This window comes from Papio anubis, chromosome 3 (assembly GCF_008728515.1).
Source record: "Papio anubis isolate 15944 chromosome 3, Panubis1.0, whole genome shotgun sequence".
NCBI classification, from domain to species: domain Eukaryota; kingdom Metazoa; phylum Chordata; class Mammalia; order Primates; family Cercopithecidae; genus Papio; species Papio anubis.
In genome coordinates this window covers 96,184,949-96,204,928 of record NC_044978.1, presented here as the reverse complement: position 1 = coordinate 96,204,928, position 19,980 = coordinate 96,184,949, and the positions used below count along the sequence as shown (strand labels likewise).

General features: G+C 38.9%; 1 protein-coding gene across 2 annotated transcripts in view; it reads right to left on the bottom strand.

Annotated features, from left to right (window-relative positions):
* Positions 1-5,435: 5,435 nt before the first annotated feature.
* The window catches only part of SPATA18 (spermatogenesis associated 18), a 43,819-nt gene continuing 29,274 nt past the window's right edge, over positions 5,436-19,980 (bottom strand). The window contains exons 8-13 of one of the 2 annotated variants that reach the window (XR_647076.2): positions 19,713-19,871; positions 18,693-18,868; positions 16,058-16,231; positions 13,612-13,695; positions 5,925-5,970; positions 5,436-5,617 (exon numbers count right to left, since the gene is read on the bottom strand). Coding sequence is in view for 1 of the 2 variants with exons in the window: in XM_003898902.3 (XP_003898951.1) it covers positions 5,610-5,617; positions 5,925-5,970; positions 13,612-13,695; positions 16,108-16,231; positions 18,693-18,868; positions 19,713-19,871 (597 nt within the window). In the remaining variant the exon portion in view is untranslated. The remainder of the gene's footprint in view (positions 5,618-5,924; positions 5,971-13,611; positions 13,696-16,057; positions 16,232-18,692; positions 18,869-19,712; positions 19,872-19,980) is intronic. The other variant, XM_003898902.3, reaches the window with a different exon arrangement.

The window sequence follows — 19,980 nt, the reverse complement described above, 5'->3', positions numbered from 1 at the left end:
CTTTTATTTTTCTTTCCCTGCCTCCTCCCCCAAACTTTTTTTTCCAGTTAGGAAATTTCAAATCAAACTAAGAAAAAACAGAAGTTAGTCACATCAGAGCAAGTCAATGATTTGCAACAAAGAGGTGTCATAAGCAACAGTCTAGAGTATAGACAAATAGATCTTGGATCAAAGATAACCATTTCTAAGGTGAAGCTGCCTTAGAAAACCACAACTCTCTCACAGGCCAGTAAGACTGCGTTCATGCCAAACACAACAGTGGAATAGACAAAACGTGGTTTCGTGCCCTTGACTATTCAACTCAGAGAAAAAAAGTTTTCCTTACACAACCTGCCAACCCTGATCATGTACTAAGGGCCCTATGAGTCTGGATTGCTCCCTCTACCCATATGGCTTTCAGGAAGAATCTAAAACCTCATTCATGCTATGGGGTTACTGCTCTGAATTATGTGCATTTGCATTCTAACATCCTTCAACTTCTTCAGTCTGAGTAAAATTCTAAAAGTGAAATGTCAGGAATTTGCTAATAAAGTGTGGAGTGGCGAGGCCTTCCTAGGCAGGGCTCCTGAAAGTAATTCTGTGGAAAGTAGATTCTCCAACCTCAGTGTCTTCTCTGGTTCTAAAGCCTTATTCCTAAGGGTGCGTGCAAGGTCCTTTGGGCCCTGCTTGGCATTTTCAACACCTTACTTAGGCAGCATCTGGATTTTCTCAGATCCATTCTCACTGTATGTTACACTGGGCAGGGAAACCTCCTGTTTGAAGCCTGAATGAGTTATTACACATTGCTAAGTCTGGGCTTCCAGGTGACAGTGCCAGGAAAGATTGATTCAACCCTCTATCAACATCATGGACTTACTATTATCTCCCAAACAAGATGTCATTAACAACCACTGCCCCATCTTTCATAAAGATCACAGATCTATCCCATAGGTACACACTGCCAAGGAGTGCTGAGAGCACTCTCTCCATAACTGAAAGTCTTTCTCACCATCCTATCCTCAGAGTCTAATGCAGTACTTGGAACACTACTTAATAAAGCACCAGCAAGTGCTTCTTAAATGAATGAATGATGAATGAACAAATAACGTTTTTCCATTCCAACTTCAAACTTGTGACCCACGGAGCTGGGCCAATCCTAAGTCTATTATTCTAAAGAAATGGTTCTGAAACCTGTTCCCTGGCCTAAGAAAACAGAAATAAGTAGGAGGAAAATGTCCTACTCAATCCTCAGCATCCCAACCCCAGAAATCAATTGTTGAAGTGTCCAATTCACAGAAATCAATTGTTGAAGTGTCTGATTCATCAAATGACAATTACTAAATAGTTTTGTAAGACATATTTTATCCCACATTTTAATACACTTATTTCCACTGTATCTCCAAAATTATGGCTTAAACTACATTGAAATAAACCTGTAACATAACCATTTATTACATTCATTTATTGCTTACCCAGCAAAGAATAGAGATAGCTGCTTGGTGTTGATAGGCAGTTGTCAATAATACTATAGAAAGTACGATGTTCATGCTGACACCCAGTAGGCAGTTTTTTAAGAGTAAAATTGTCCCATTGCATTTCATTTTGAAATAAGAAAATTAGCTCTTGCTTTATTTTTAAGGACTCTGCCCATGCTGTATTAAGTAAGGCCAATGCACTTCACTGCTTTGGTATTTAGGTGGCATATACTGAATGTCACTTACCTATAGGGGCTCCTGGGCTCATGTTTCAATGACTTCATGCGGTGTGTAACATTAGTTGCTTAAAAAGCTCCATAGCACCTTGCCTTTAATTATAAGCATGAAATTATTCAAAGCAATACTACTAAGAAATCTTCCACTCAACCCAAACGTTATAGAATGCTATTGGCAGCAATTCACCTCATGAAGGACTTGTGGAGTACTTAAAAGGAAATTAGAATGACCTGCAAATTGCATTTACTTAGGAATACAGCAGGTGGAGCACCCAGCTCTGGTCACGGGAGGTGCAAGAATTGATCTTATGAACCTGTCCTTCTCCCTACACTCATTTTATTATTAATGATCCTAGGATTATAGGCTTAATAAATCTTTGTTAAAGGACTGAGTAATTCACCTGTGGCTGACATAATTGAGTTACACTCTATTTTGTACTTCATCGTACTATTTTTCTACTATTACCTTTCAAAGGTTTTTATGTACTGGTATTTGCTCCATAAATTCATGTATTTAAATCCTTCAACTGATGTATAACATTTTCTCTTTTAATTTTGCTATACTTTTATTTTATTTATTTCTTCCATCATATCTGCTCTCTATGACACAAAAATCATCAAGGAATGCAACTGGACATGACATAAAACTCCATAAAAACCAGAGCCTTGTCCACCACTATATCCCTGGAAGTGTATATTATGGGTAGCACAGAGGAGGTATTCAATAAGACTATGAATGAATAAATGAACAATCAATAAATAGAAAAACTGATACTGTATGTCATGAAGAAACAAAAAGAACAGGATAGAATCTCATTCTGAAATAAAAGTCAGTCTTGGAACAAGACTGAATAGTGTATTGGATGAACAGGTTCTTTACATATAAAGTTGACACACTTAGATTGCTGTGGTAAGTGAAATAATGTAAGTGAAAGCTCCACAAAAATGGTAAAACACTACTCAGAGAAAGTGTCTTGAACATGATAATGAGCTGTGAATAAAATATAGCTAGCAATTAAGGCTACAATATGGAATTGCAGCAATCCCATGGTCTTCCTCAGAGCAGAGTGCAGTAAGTATTTCTGAATGAATTTATGGTCCTGGTTTGGGCCACAGACATTGATATGGTTTGGTTCTGTATCCCCATCCAAATCTCATCTCAAATTGTAATCTCCATGTGTCGAGGGAGGGACCTGGTGGGAGGTGACTGGATCATGGGGGCAGTTTCCCCCATGCTGTTCTCATGATAGTGAGTTCTCACAAGATATGATGGTTTAAAAGTGCTTGGCAGTTCCCTCCTTGCCTCTCTCTCCTGCCACCTTGTGAAGAAGGCACTTGCTTCTCCTTTACCTTATGCCATGACTGTAAGTTTCCTGAGGCTTCCCAGCCGTGTGGAATTATGAGTCAATTAAAAAACCTCTTTCTTTATAAATTACTCAGTCTAAGTAGCTCTTTATAGCAGTGTGAAAATGGATGAATACAGAGATTATAGATGGGTAAAGGACATTATTGAACTTGGGACTGTGGAAGGAAAGCATTTTATTGCAAATAACTAATAGTTACAAAAGCACTTTTTAAATGTTATTATTAGATATTAAGCCGAAAATAGAAACTAACATTTACCCAGGTTACAAAATAAGAGCTTTTGATTTTTTGAAGTCTCTAAGGGTAAGGTACATCCCCAGATAAAATGAGTATAGGTCAGTCAGTCTCCTTTGGCTCTGTGGATTCTTTCCAAAAATTTTCCAGACTATTTAGCTTTCCTTGTGTAGTTACAGCTCAAATTAGAAACTTAAGAAACTGCAAGTGGCCAGGCAGGGTAGAAAGCAAATAAAGTGAGCTACCTGTGCCTTTTCCCAAGTCGGAATATGTGCTTGGCTCCTGAAAAAAAAATCTGGTATGTAGGCATTCTCATTACTTAGTGAGATATTAGTGAGGACCTTTTAACATATAACACACAGTAACTGTTTCATGGTTTTAATATATACTTGAAATTTCCAGAAATGCGACCACTGTGTAAATCAGGGCAAGACTATAAGTTTTTCTTGTTTAAAACGTCAGCAAGAGTTTCCCACCACTTCAGAAAGTCACATCCAATGACAACACCATGATTTTCTGTTGCCAATACACACATTTTTCTTCATTTGTAGCTGGTGGCTCTACACTCAGGTTCAGCCATCTAATGACTTAATTTTTTCTTCCAGAGTGGTTATACACAAGCTTTTTTATTGAAATAAATTGTATTTTATTAAAAATTGCCTTCTTTTTTCTGCTTTATATTATAGTTAGGGTACTATGTTCATTGCTTAAAATTATATGTGCACAAAAATGATTATATTAACTTTGATTTTCATTTCATATTCAGAATAAAACACTTGTTATAAAAGGGAACATTGAGTCTGTAGGGTTAAGAGAGGCACTAATAGTATCCAACCTCCTCACCCTATGATAAAAACAAGACTCAGAGAAGTGAAGTAACTTGCTCAATGCCACAAAGCAAGCTGATGACCAAGTCATGACTAGTAGTTACCTAGGCAGATAGTGCTCCTTCCAGCACACTGCATTGCTTCAAAGTGATGACTATGTAAATATGCAAAGAGGGCAAAAAATTCAACTCATACTTCAGAATGAGGTGGTGACCATTAGACTCAAGGGGCAGGCATTGAAGAGGCCCCACAAACCTCCAGCACTGAGGTAAGGTGCTTTAGATAAGCTGTTTGTTTTGTTTTCACCTGAAAAGCATCAGGTACTGGTTCTGGCACTGAGCTTATGCAAAACTGAGCTGAGGCCAATTCAATGTCTCTCTCAAAGGTATATGGAGAAAGTAGATGTTTGTGAGGCTTGTGTTTAAGGCTGGCTTAAAAGTGAAAAAAGGCAGAAAGAACATTACTTATTGCAAGAAAGCAACATTCTATTCTCATTTTGAACGTGAAGTTTCAAAAGTATTTGACAGTGAAGAAGTCAAGGGATATATACTCAATTTAATATCAGTAAATGCTGCCCCTAGTTTGGGCCTTGAGTTTAAATAGTTTTCATCAGATAGAATTCAACAGGTCTGAATTTGCAAATAACTAGGTAGAACAGATGAAGAGCATGTCCCAAGAAACTTTTATATATAACACACGCATTAAAACAGTTTGAAATATTCCCAGGAGATATGCATGAGGTAATCAACATTTATCTCAATGCTGGCTTCTAATCAAATCACTGTTCTACATTTATGGAACGAGGAAATTTTCTCAACTAAGTAGCTTTGACATTCATTGCTCAACTAAACCAAATTGGGCACTCTCAAAATCAGAACAGAAAAACAAGACAACTAATAAATATAATTAGTGGGCTAATATATAAAGAAAATATATCTTAAATTATCTTCTACACTTAGCCTTAAGTCACTGCTACTAACATGAGCTCCCCAACCTGAGATTAGGGCTCTCTTCCAAACCTTAAAAGGAAACTGAAACACTTAATACTGGTTTTGAGCTAAAGCTGATACCAACAATTATACTTAATGATCCATCTACGAACTAAAATGATTCATCTTTTCTTTTAGCCTCAGCATGGTAAACGCTTTCCACTTCGGTTCACATAGTTCCCATAAAAGAGCCTAGTGTTTTGGGATGGAAATCCTGACCCTTTGTAATGGACTTTGCTTCGAATGAATATGATCCTAAATGCCTATACAATCATTTTTATGAAATTAATGGAATTAGTATCTATAAAATAAAATAGAATGCAATATATCTAAAGTTACACATGTGTCAAGCCAAAACATTTAACTCTCTGTGTGGAGCGATACACAGAATTGTCTTTTGACATTATCTTAAGTGAGGTCTGAGGCAGACACAGAAGGCAGATGGAGGCACCGGAGAAGGCAGCTGTTTCCACACACTGGGGCAAAGGAGCAGGTCTGGTGGTTTTAAAATCCTAGGGAGAAAAATAAACAGTTCATTATTATGGTCACTTTCTTCAATTTTCTTTTGGAAGCACCTAAATGAAAGAGGCAGTTAATCTAGGTTTATGGCAATGAAGCCTCTTGGTTGGAAGCTCCTTCTACATGACCCATGGGTCCTGCCAAGGTGCTATCAGCCAGAGGCCCAGACATGAAAGGTGTGAGGAGCAAGAAAAAGATGCTCCCTAGGAAGCAAAACATTCATTTTGCTGCACAGTGCTAAGTACTAGAAGGAGTATTAAAAAGCAGAAAATTTGATCCATCTGAACTAATCCCACTTACTTGGCAATCCACATCTTATTGGAGAAGGACTCCGACTTCGAGACATCTGGAAAATGTAAAAGAATAATGTGAATTATACAGTAGATAGAGCTCAAAAGATTAATTCTTTTGGCATATTTTTTCCCCTAAAACCAACCAAATAGCTTGCTCTGAGGCAATTTAGCACTATGATTTTTCACCCTAAGGTTGACTATTGTAATTCTTTTTAGACTTCTGAAGTATATGAACACTCAATTTGGTTTAAATTATATTATTAGTTAAAAGCTGGGTTCATTGGCCTAAGAGCAGCCATACTGAAGTCAAATCTCACAAATTAAAGCTAAAATGATTATATAATCTCTGGAAGATTCTTTATAAAAATTATAAGTCATAAACTCTGCTCTATTAAGAAGGGTCACCAGGCAACCAAAAAATCATCATCTTTCAAATCTCATCTTTACTTTCACTAAGTAGAAGGTACTGCACTGGAACCACAAGTCTCTGACATAGCCGATCAGGAGTAAGTGGCTACAAGCATCATCCTTCCTCTGAGCTTTCAAACACTCTAGATAAATAGATGCTGATAAAGATGGAATCCATTCTGAATGAATCAAGACCCCACATAAGCAAAAATAAACCTGACTAACCAAAAATATTTGTATTTTATTTTTCAGGTATACCCAGTTTTGTTGTGGCAAGGGGATGATGGAAACAGATAGAAAGTTGGCTGCAGTCACACCTTTGAAATTAGATTTTATTCTCATCTAAAGTTTAAATTAATGTGTTCTTTCTGAGCACAACATAAGAAAGAGAAGGTATAAGGGATTCTCACAGAGGACATTGCCTATGAATAAGCCTTTCAATGGGATTTCGGAGTTAGAATTTGCCATGGCTATTGCACAATAAGTATCTAATGGTATTTTCTTCTGATATGCCATTTCCCCTTACAATGGGGAATTGTGGTTCTCTCAGTATCACGCTCCCAAGGTTTCTTTTTTATTTAACAGTCCACTAACTGCACTATTGTTTTGCTTTTACTTACCATAAATACTTACTCATGAAAAAGGATTATGAAGCTATATGAAATCTCCAAGAGCAAAAGGATTGTGTTAGATGCATGACTTTTCCATTTGCCTATCATTTTTTAGTTCATTTTCTTCACCTGAATATTCCTTCCCAATTTCCTAGCCCATTGAAAGCCACCCATTCTAAAACACCAAATTAAATACTACCTCCCCCATGAATGCCTTCGTCATGATCAAATCTGGGAGGAATCTCTATCTCATCTAATGACTCTAGCCCTTTCTGCTTCTTTTATTGACTATCATATTGTATCACAGTATGGATGTATTGATTTGTTGACTGTATCACATTCAGCTAATCTGTTTAAATCATAGTAATCTTTCTCTTTCCTATACTTTATTTTTCTTTTTAAGTTTAGGGGTACATCTGCAGGTTTGTTATATTGGTAAAACCTTGTCATGGGGGATTTTTGGAAAGATTTTCATCACCCAAATATTAAGCCTAGTACTGATTAGTTATTTTTCCCGATCCTCTCCCTCCTCCCACCATCCACTCTCTGGTGGGCCCCAGTGTCTGCTATTCCCTCTTTGTGTACATGTGTTCTCATCATTTAGTGCCAACTTATAAGTGAGAAAGGTATTTTGTTTTCTGTTCCTGTGTTAGTTTGCTAAAGATAATGACCTCCAGCTCCATCCATGTTCCTGCAAAAGACACAATCTCGTGATCTTCCTATATTAAGGTCTATTCAGAGAAGATAACATGTTTTTGCCATTTTTGTGTCCCTCCCAAATCTAGCATCCATCAGATCCAGAAAGGATGTATGATAAGGAGCATGGGGGAGTCACTACAGATGCTCATTAAAGTCAGTAAGGGGGAGGAGATTCAAGATGGCCAAATAGGAATAACACTGGTCTGCAGCACCCAGCGAGATCAACACAGAAGGCAAGTGATTTCTGCATTTCCAGCTGAGGTACCCAGTTCATTTCATTGGGATTGGTTGGACCGAGGGTGTAGCCCGCGGAGGGCGAGCCGAAGCATGGTGGGGCGTCGCCTCACCTGGGAAGTGCAAAAGGCCAGGGAATACTCCCCCTACCCAAGGGAAGCCTCAGGGTCTGAGCCTGAGGAACTCGGGCACAGATACTGCGCTTGTCCCACGGTCTTCGCAACCCTCAAACCAGGCGATTTTCTCCAGTGACTACCTCACCAGGGCCCTGGGTTTCAAGCACAAAACCGGGCAGCCAATTGGGCAGACACCAAACTAGCTGCAGGGGCTTTTGTTTGTTTGTTTGTTTTTCATACTCCAGTGGCGTCTGGCACATCAGGGGGACAGAACCATTTACTCCCCTGGAAAGGGGGCGATGAAGCCAGGGAGCCAAGGGGTCTGGCTCAGCGGGTCCCACCCCCACCGAGCCCAGGAAACAAAGATCCACTGGCTTGAAATTCTGGCTGCCAGCACAGCAGCAATCTGAGATCCACCTGGGACAGTCAAGCTTGGTGGGGGGAGGGGTGTCCGCCATTGCTGAGACTAGAGTAGACGGTTTTATGGCCACAGTGTAAACAAAGCTGCTGGGACGTTCAAACTGGGTGGAGCACACTGCAGTTCAGCAAGGCTGCTGTGGTCAGACTGGCAGATTGCTCCTCTTTGGACAGGACATCTCTGTAAAAAAAGGCAGCAGCCCTAGTCAGGGGCTTATAGCAGACTTAAGCATCCCTGCCTGATGACTCTGAAGAGAGCAAGGAACCTCCCAGCACAGCATTTGAGCTCTGCTAAGGGTCAGTCTGCCTTCTCAAGTGGAGCCCTGACTCCTGTGTATACTGACTGGGAGACACCTCCCAACTGGGGCCAACAGACACCTCATACAGGAGAGCTATGGCTGGCATCTGGCAGATGCCACTCTAGATCGAAGCTTCTAGAGGAAAGAACAGGCAGCAATCTTTGCTGCTCTGCAACCTCTGCTGGTGATACCCAGGCAAAGAGGGTCAGAAGTGGACCTCCAGCAAACTCCAGCAGGCTGACAGCAGAGGGACCTGAGTGTTAAAAGGCAAAGAAACAAACAGAAAGGATTAGTACGTCCACTCAAAGGCTCCATCCTAAGGTCACCAATATCAAAGACCAAAGGTAGATAAATCCACAAAGATGGAGAAAAACCAGTGCAAAAGGCTGAAAATTCCAAAAACCAGAATGCCTTTCTTCCTCCAAAGGATCACAACTCCTCACCAGCAAGGGAATAAAACTGGATGGAGAATGAATTTGATGAACTGACAGAAGCAGGCTTCAGAATGTGGGTAATAACAAACAACTCCAAGCTAAAGGAGCATGTTCTAACCCAATGCAAGGAAGCTAAGAATCTTGATAAAAGGTTAGACGAATTGCTAACTAGAATAATCAATGTAGAAAAGAACATAAATGACCTGATGGAGCTGAACACAGCACAAGAACTTCGTGAAGACATGAAACAAGTAAGATCAGAGTAGAACTGAAGGACACAGAGACATGAAAAACTCTTCAAAAAATCAATGAATCCAGGAGCTGTTTTGTTTTTAATCAACAAAATAGATATACTGCTAGCCAGACTAATAAAGAAGAAAAGAGAGAAGAATCAAATAGATGCAATAAAAAATGATAAAGGGGATATCATCACTGATCCCACAGAAATACAAACTACCATTAGAGAATACTATAAACACTTCTTCACAAATAAACTAGAAATTCTAGAAGAAATGGATAAATTAATGGACACATACACCCTCCCAAGTCTAAGCCAGAAAGAAGTTGAATCCCTAAATAGACCAATAACAAGTTCTGAAAGTGAGGCACTAATTAATAGCCTACCAACCAAAAAAAGTCCAGGACCAGATGGATTCACAGCAGAGGTACAAAGAGGAGCTGGTAGCACTCCTTCTGAAACTATTTAACAATAGAAAAAGAGGGAATCCTCCCTAACTCGTTTTATGAGGCCAGCATCATCCTGATACCAAAACCTGAAAGAGACACAACAAAAAAAGAAAATTTCAGGCCAATATGATGAACGTTGATGCGAAAATCCACAATAAAATCCTGGCAAACCGACTCCAGCAGCACATCAAAACCTTATCCACCATGATCAAGCTGGCTTCATTCCTGGGATGCAAGGCTGGTTCAACATATGCAAATCAATAAACGTAATCCATCACATAAACAGAACCAATGACAAAACCCACATGATTATCTCAACAGATGCAGAAAAGACCTTCGATAAAATTCAACACCCCTTCATGCTAAAAACTCTCAATGAACTAGGTATCTATGGAACATATCTCAAAATAATAAGAGCTATTTATGACAAACCCACAGTCAATATCATGCTGAATGGTAAAAACTGGAAGCACTCCCTTTGAAAACCGGCACAAGACAAGGATGCCTTCTCTCACCACTACTATTCAACATAGTGTTGGAAGTTCTGGCCAGGGCAATCAGGCAAGAGAAAGAAATAAAGGGTATTCAATTAGGAAAAGAGGAAGTCAAATTGTCTCTGTTTGCAGATGACATGATTGTATATTTAGAAAACCCCATCGTCTCAGCCCAAAACCTCCTTAACCTGATAAGCAACTTCAGCAAAGTTTCAGGATACAAAATCAATGAGTAAAAATCACAAGCATTCCTATACACCAATAACAGACAAACAGAGAGCCAAATCATGAGTGATTTCACAATTGCTACTAAGAGAATAAAATACCTAGAAATACAACTTACAAGGGATGTGAAAGACCTCTTCAAGAAGAACTACCAACCACTGCTTAAGGAAATCAGAGAGGACACAAACAAATGGAAAAACATTCCATGCTCATGGATAGGAAGAGTCAATATCATGAAAATGGCCATACTGTCCAAAGTAATTTATAGATTCAATGCTATCCCCATCAAGCTACCACTGACTTTCTTCACATAATTGGAAAAAACTACTTTAAATTTCATATGGAACCAAAAAAGAGCCCTCCTAGCCAAGAAAATCCTGGGCAAGAAGAACAAAGCTGGAGGCATCATGCTACTCAACTTCAAACTGTACTACAAGGCTATAGTAACCAAGCATGGTACTTGTACCAAAACAGATATATAGACCAATGGAACAGAACAAAGGCCTCAGAAATAAAACCTCACAGCTACAACCATCTGATCTTTGACAAACCTGACAAAAAAAAAAGCAATGGGGAAAAGATTCCCTATTTAATAAATGGTGTCGTGAAAACTGGTTAGCCATATGCAGAAAACCGAAACTGGACCCCTTCCTTATACCTTTTACCAAAATCAACTAAAGATGGACCAAACACTTAAATGTAAGACCTAGGACCACAAAAATCCTAGAAGAAAACCTGGACAATACCATTCAGGACATAGGCATGGGCAAAGCCAAAATTAACAAATGGGATCTAATAAACTAAAGAGCCTTTGCACAGCAAAAGAAACTATCATTAGAGTGAACAGGCAACCTACAGAATGGGAGGAAATGTTTGCAGTCTCTCCATCTGACAAAGAGCTAATATCCAGGATCTACAAAGAACTTAAACACATTTACAAGAAAAAAAACAACCCCATCAAAAAGTGGGTGAAGGATATGAACAGACACTTCTCCAAAGAAGACATTTATGCAGCCAACAGACATATGAAAAACAAGCTCATCATCACTGATCATTAGAGAAATGCACATCAAAACCACAATGAGATACCATCTCATGCCAGTTAGAATGGCAATCATTAAAAAGTCAGGAAACAACACATCCTGAAGAGGTTGTGGAAAAATAGGAACGCTTTTACACTGTTGGTGGGAGTATAAATTAGTTCAACCATTGTGGAAGAGATTGTGGCAATTCCTCAAGGATCTGGAACTAGAAATACCATTTGACCCAGCAATCCCATTACTGGGCATACACCCAAATGATCATAAATCATTCTACTGTAAAGACACATGAACCCATACATTTATTGCGGCACTACTCACAAAAACAAAGACTTGAAACCAACCCAAAATGTCCATCAATGATAGAATGGATTAAGAAAATGTGGGACATATACACCACAGAATACTATGCAGCCATAAAAGTATGAGTTTATGTCCTTTGCAGGGACATGGATGAAGCTGGAAACCATCATTCTCAGCAAACTATCACAAGATCAGAAAACCAAACACTGCATGTTCTCACTCATAAGTGGGAGTTGAACAATGAGAACACATGGACACAGGGAGGGGAACATCACACACTGGGGCCTGTCGGGGAGTAGGGGCCTAGGGGAGGGATAACATTAGGAGAAATACCTAATGTAGGCAACGGGTTGATGGGTACAGCAAGCCACCAGGGCACGTGTATACCTATGTAACAAAACTGCATGTTCTTCACATATAACCCAGAACTTAAAAGTATAAAAAAAAGAAAAAAGTCAGTAAGGAAGCTGAGTCTCATCAACTGTGGAGTTTTTGGTTTTGTTTTTGTTTTGCTGAGGAAGTTTTGCAACTTTGGGGCTACAGCTGCATGCTAGAAGCAGTTTCAGAAAAGTATGTAGGGTTGCCGAATGTGATTCTCCTTCTCTACTACTCTCTCTAAAACAAGGTTGAACAAATATTTAAATAATTATTATTTGGGGAACAGCACATTGTTAGCCTTCCTGTTGCCCACATGTCTTGTTCTAACCCTGTATTCAAAAGGCACTGACTAAATATGTGTTGAATAAATTAATAGTGGTGCATCATAATTTTTTAAATTATTTTGGGGGGGGTTGTTTTGTTTTGTTTAAGACAGGGTCTCACTCTCTCACCCAGGCTAGAGTGCAATGTGGTACAATCACAGCTCACTGCAGCCTCGACCTCCCTGGGATCAGGTGATCCTCCCAGCTCAGCCTCCTAAGTAGCTGGGACTACAGGTACATGCCACCATACCTGGCTAATTTGCGGGGGAGTTTTTTGTTATGCCCAGCTAATTTTGGGGAGGATTTTTGTTTTGTTTTGTAGGGACGATGTTTCCCCATGTTGCCATAGCTGGTCTCAAACTCCTGGGCTCAAACAATCCTCCCACCTCAGCCTGTGAAAGTGCTAGAGTTACAGGTGTGGGCGACCCTACTCAGCCCATAATCATGTTTTTAGGGATGTTATCTTCATAGTTTTCATGATGTTTTTGCTGTTCTTTTTTTCTTTAACAGAAGTATTAGCAATCTTTCCAAAAACTAATACACACAAAAAACCTTATTTTTTCTAATTTGAAGTTGAAGATATATTAATACCTGCAATGCCATTTATAAGGTATTGAAATCCAGACCATCTGAGCAATTTCTCCAAACTCATACACAAATTTCTAGAGGAACCAGGGACTTGTTCCAAGATCAGTTGACCAAGGTATCCCGTTCACTCTTTAGTCCACTATCTGATATCTAATAGCCCATTTCATCCAAAGATAAAAATAAAACTATGAAATACATAAAATCTACTATTCCTTGAACTAAGAAAGAAAGATAAAACTACCTCTACTTCTTTCTAGAATAATAAATTCTTTAGCCTACAGTAATATAAAAATCAGTTTGCAGCTAGCATTATTGCAACAGGTTCTCTTTCCACCTGTAGACTTATAATCATCTCTTTTGTACTGCTGAAGCAAAAACAAAAAAAAAAATGCCAACCATAGACGAATTTTGTGTAAAAATGATTAGATAGATATGTACCGTGCTTAAACCAATTTGGCTACGGGGGCAAATGGGACTTAAACTCCTGCTTCGACATCGACTTAGAGATCGCACCGAATTCCACTTAAAAAAGAGAGAGAAAGAGAGAGACATAGTCAGGAGTTTGTGAAAACTGTCATGGCTTAAAACAACATGCATATCCCACAGAGTAAGAATCTTACTGATATGATTACACTTGCCCATTACTGATCATCTGCACAAGCTACACTCCTTTCACTTCTTATTGCTGCCCAATATGTGGCAATAACTTCAGGGTACTTTTTAAATAGAATCTCATTACAATGAACCTTGGGATACCCTGGTATTTGATGCCAGTAGAATGTTTTTGTGAGTAAGCTATTGGAAATTACATAGAAGTTTGTTAGTGCTGGAGAATGTAAGCTCCATGTGGGTAGAGATTTGTATCTGTTTTATTTATTGCTAAATCTCTAGCATATAAATACAGTGTTTGGGTCATAAATAACTATTGAATAAATAAATATCATTGGATGAATGAATGAAACACCACTACTGCCTATCTTCTTTCTAACTAAATGAATAAGGAGACAGCTATATTCACTAAAATGATATTTTACTGGTAAAATCCTTAAAATTTCCCTTAATTCAACCCCTTTCTTTTCCAAATTCTTTATTTTAGGAAGAACTTCCTATTATTTTGTTTTAGGGTTTAAGCTTGGACAAATGTTCATGATAAGCTTGATGGGAGAGAAGAAGGAAGTTAAAAGGCAATTGCTATTTGATGTAAAACATAAGAATAGTGGGTATTTCTTCTCCCTCCTTTCCAAACTGCACTGCAGACAAGATCTTCTTAACAGAGAGTGACTGCTGTAGGAGCAAGAAGTATGTTTTATTGTAGAACATGTGTAGCTGTCAGGTCAATAAAACCCAATATATATTTCTATGGGCTCGACCTTTTTTTTTTTTTTTTTTTGACGGGATCTCAGGCCAGGTGTTGTGGCTCATGCCTTTGATCCCAGCACTTCACGAGGCTGAGGTGGGTGGATCATGAGGTCAGGAGTTTGAGACCAGCCTGACCAACATGGTGAAACCTCGTCTTTACTAAAAATATGAAAATTAGCTGGGTGTGGTGGTATGCGCCTGTAATCCCAGCTACTTAGGAGGCTGAGGCAGAAGAATCGCTTGAACCCAGGAGTCGGAGGTTGCAGTGAGCTGAGATCATGTCACTGCACTCCAGCCTGGGCAACAGAACGAGATTCCATCTCAAAAAAAAAAAAAAAAAAAGACAGGATCTTACTCTGTCACCTAAGCTGGAGTGCAGTGGCACAATCATGGCTCACACAGCCTCAACCTCTCCAGCTCAAAAAATCCTCCCTCCTCGGCCTCCCAAGTAGCTGGTACTACAGGTATGCACCACCATGCCCAGCTAATTTGTTTATTTTTTGTAGAGATGAGGTCTTGCTATGTTGCCCAGGCTTGTCTCAAACTCCTCAAACAATCCTCCTGCCTTGGCTTCCCAAAGTGCTAGGATTACAGGTGTGGGCCACTGCGCCCAGCTAAGGGCTCAACATTTATGGAACAAAACATTTTAAGATAGTATTCACTGTAATGGGATTTTTAAGCTACAAAAACCCTTTTCTTAAGTTCTTTTAAAATAAAATATTCCCCTTCTCCACTGTATGTATGAAAGCTGCCGTAAAGCACTTCCCCTATTTTTCAGTTCAAGGAGAACAGGAACAGAGATCAGCCAGCTGTGCGATGGTACATCATTCTGGACTAAGGGGCTTCACTTAACTCTTTCTAGGAAAGACAGGAGTAAAACTACATAACATAAACTATGCAGAATATCCAAGCACCACCAGTTCCATCACCCAATCCCCACTACAACACGTACACACCCACAGGCTCACATATGGAACCTAAGACTCCATTTTAAAGGCTGATCAAGTATTTAATATTCTGTAGGTTCAAAACGTTCTATAGCCAGTGGATATAGGAAGCAACCTTCTCAAACTGATTCATTCCTCTCTCCCACCTCCTCTGCTCTCTTTGTCTCCATCCCCCCACTCCATACACATCATACCAAGGAGAGAAAAACAGGGCACATTAACAGTTTCTCAAAATAGAGAATTGTCACTAAAAATTTAGCAAATCACTTCCTGAAAGTTAATTGATTTTAAATGCTTAGGATTATGGAAATCCTCCTACAAGATAACTTCAAAGGGCTTTGTTTTTAAAATATCATAGTAATTCTAAGATGGAGGAGGTAAACATGACTGATTCCATCTTCTAAATAAAACAAGAAGTAAAGAAATTACTTCTAGGAAATTATGCAGAATTATGGAAAAATCAAAGAAAAGAATCAGTTCTTTTCGAGATCATCGCCATCCTCTCCTTTGTATGAAATCTTATCAACTTTTTATAAACTTCTTTTATAGAATCTCTGGGTTTATAAATGTTCTCGAACTTGTGAATCAAACACTTGGGATGAACTGTCACTATGCAAGGCCACCGTACAAAAGCCCCTCTCCTGGTGACAGCTTCTCCCTTCATGATGACACAGTCATTCTCCATGAGAGCAGGCCACACGTGATAGAGGACTAAGGGAGCCGTGAAATCCGAGTCGTAGCTGCGGCGGTATCTGTTTTCAATACACAAAACAAGAAAGAGAAGTTAAGCAATTATGGAGCATGTCTAGGGGAAAACATCAGTGTGAATTTTCATTTTGCATTATGCTCAGATCCAAGTAAATATAGAACAAATTCTGTTATTAAAGAATGTCTGTGGCCTCTTAGAACAGGAAGTAATGATAACTGGGACCCAGCATGGATGCACTAAGACCAAATCATGTCAAACTAATTGTTTTCCTTCTCTTCTCAGGATTACAAGAGTTGCAATTCAGGGGAATTCTAAAGACATAGACTAGCTATCTAAAGTCCCATCAGGCTTCCCATAGAATTTTTCATGTTGTCTTTCTGGACAAAATAAAAGAAATATAGGAGGATGATTAACTTAAGTAGGTGGAGTGGAAACTAATTCAATGATCATATCCAAAGAGGGGTAACTAATGGATTAACAGAAACCCAAAGGAAGATGCTGAGGGCTCTCTCTCAATATTGTGATAAGTTATCATGTTTATGAATAAGTTGTATGAAATATAGAAAACATGCTCAAAGATGCAGGTGGTTAGCTAAAAAAAAAAAAGATGACATTAAAAACAGCTCAGCAAGCTGGAACAATAAGCTGAATTTAATAAGATAAAATAAAATGTGAATACATATGAGGTCCTATAATTGAGTCTAAAAAGTATTTGCACAAATAGAGGAGACATATGGTTTAGTCACAGTACAAGTAAAAATACAGCAGATTTCAGTAGTACTCAAAATGAATAAACACTGTCAGAAAGCTAAAAAAGAAAGAAAGAGAAAACTACTGCAAGTTAGCTGAATTAATGGAGAATAAGAATAAAAAAGGGTGTTAGTCCCTCTAGGCTGGTCAGTTCACTTTCTTTAAAAGGTGCACAGACCAAGACAATGAATCTATTTGTCAAGAAGTCCTAAACCTACTTCATATGAAGAAAACCTGAAGTCCTGAGGCCAGAAGGAGGAGGATTTGAGTAATTGCTTTCAAATGCACAAAAGGCTGCCAGGGTGAAAAAGGGTTAGCCTTGTTCTGTGAAGTTCTAGAAGTAGAACCAAATCCAATCATTGTTAGAAAATCCAATTCCAGATGCACAGATGTCCAGGCACACAGGCCAGAGAATACCCTAGAAGCTGCACATTCCCTCTGGTTAAAGGCATGTCAGCAAGAGACCCTACAGAAGTCTTTGACATGTGCAGAATCCTTAAACTAAAAAGTTGAATGGTTCTGAGTGGAACTATCAATCCTCTAAAGGAGAAAGGAATAAAGGAGACAAATGAAGATAATGTGCCCTGTAAGGAAACCAAAAAGACCCAACTGCAGTGTAATGTCCTAATATCAACTCTTCCATGAGTTGATCCATGTTGGAGAAACTAGAAGCAGGGCAATGGCAAGAAAATATGACATGCTATAAGGCAATTGGAAAGTTCATTATTGTTGTGATTTGCATAAGTGAAAGAAAGTGAATGATTCTGAGTGGTACTATCCATCCTCCCTCATCAGCAAACTTGCAGGAATGCTGGGCATAACTTTACAACCTGAACAAAAACCCAGAGCGAATATTTCCTGGGCACTCACTTCATGCTTTATGCACAGCATCCTAAGTGCTTTGTCTGAATTATCTCAACTAACCTTCTACGACCCTAGGAAGTAGGCATTATTATTTCCCCCACTGGATAGAGAAGAAAGTAAGAAATAGAAAAATTAGGTGGCTTGCCTAGCATTATACAGCTAATAGGTGGTGGAGCTGAAATTTGAACCCAAGCAGCTTGAGGCCAGAGCCTGTGTTCTTAACCACTAGCTTGATTTCTTCCCAGATAATCTCCAGCTATATCCTGTGATCTCAAGAAATCACAATACAATGTTTTAAATTAGTTTAATGTCTTTTAATTTATAAGGGAATATTTCTCTTGTAAAAGCTGGTAGCAATCTATTGGTCCTAGACAATGGAGTCAAGAGCATTAATTTTCAAACATTAGTGTGCATACGGAACACCTGGGTGGTTGTTAAATTGCAGATTCCTGAGCCCCATCTTAGACCTACTGCATAAAACATCAGGATATGTAATCCAGGAATGTGTATTTTTAACAAGTACTTTGAGTAATTCTGATGCAGGTGATCCACACATCATACTTTGAGAATCCTGGGCTGAGTAATGCAATAAAAACCAATAGAAAGTAATGCATATTTGTATTTATAGAGCATCTTTTAAAAAATGTTCTAGATAGGCTCCAAGTCCTCACTAGTTCTCCCCCAAAGACCAATACGTTATGTTCAATGGAAAATAACTCCAGGAGTGGGTCCTGCCCTGGAATACAGAGAAGTATATGGTAGGGCCTGGAAATCAGGTAGTGTCTGTTAATTTCTCCACCCAGAGTTCTTTTCCCTACATTGTTCTCAGGAAACAGACAAGACAATGTACTCATGATGAATCCCTTAGCTTCTGCTCCTCTGTCTCTTACTTGCAATCATTAAAAACTTCTCCATCTGCCCCATATGCAATATCTAGGGGTGGTTCTAAGGCCTGCATTGCAAAGGCAATGCAACATATCTCCTGGATGAAGTCACTGAGAAGGCAAAAGTCGACGACAGGAGGGAATGAAATCTTGGGATTGACATTCATGGCTCGGATCACATCCTGAAAAACAAAAGATGGCATCACTTTGTTATCAGCTCGTGACAAAAACACTCTAACATCCTAAGAATATTAGGACTGATGGGAGGTGGGAAAAGAGAATGTGAGCCAAAACAAGTTAAAGCAGAGAAACAGTGCATGTGCTAAAAGGAGAAAGATGTTGCCACCCATTCACAGGGAAGGAGGAAAGAGGACACAGAGTAGAAACGACACAGTAAAAGCCAAGAGAGTCCTAAAAAAGCAAGGAAAAAAACCTTCTGTGGCTTTTATTTATCATTGCCTTATTTTTCTATTCTGGGCAAGGGTATGATGTGCCAACACAGAACTCTGAATTGTTCATAATCCGTAACAATCATTATAATAGTTTGCTTTTACTGAGTGTTAACTATGTGCCAAGTCTTGTGCTAAGCAAATTGCCTACTTTCTTTCATTTAATGTTCTCAGTGACTCTAGGGGTAATGAACATTTTTACTCCCACTGAAAGATTAGAAAACTAAAGCACACAGAGATTAAGTAAATGTGTAAGATCACACAGCTAGTAAGTGTCACAGTCAGGAAGCAAATCCATACTTACTTTTCCCAAAATCCTTGCTCTTAAGTATTATGATATTCCATCTCCTGACCATAACAGCCTATCTAAAGAAACTCAGACAATTTTTCCCCATAATATTTTTAAGGAAGAAACAGTCAATAATGGCAGGTGCTACCAAGTAAATTGAATGTTGTTCCTTTCTTCTTTGTCATTACATAGAATATGTAATATTGGATGGATTTCTGAGTTATTAGTACTCAATATAAATAGCAGCAGCAGAAGTAACCCAGTCCTAATAAGAGACCCAACACTTACATTGACACTGCTTTGAGAATCATATAGATCAAGATGACAAATGACATAATCCGAGACAGCATTCTCAAAGTCATTCGACCCCACGTAAGATGGTGTCAATGATTTTCTCACACGGATCTTGAAATGTCTGAATGCCATTTTTGCTACATGGAATGCCTCCTGCACATAAAAATGCAGCAAATTTTTTGGTGAAAAGAGGTAAATGAAGAGATCCAAAGCAAGGAATTAGAAAGAATCCAAGCTTCAACATCATATTGATCTTCTGATA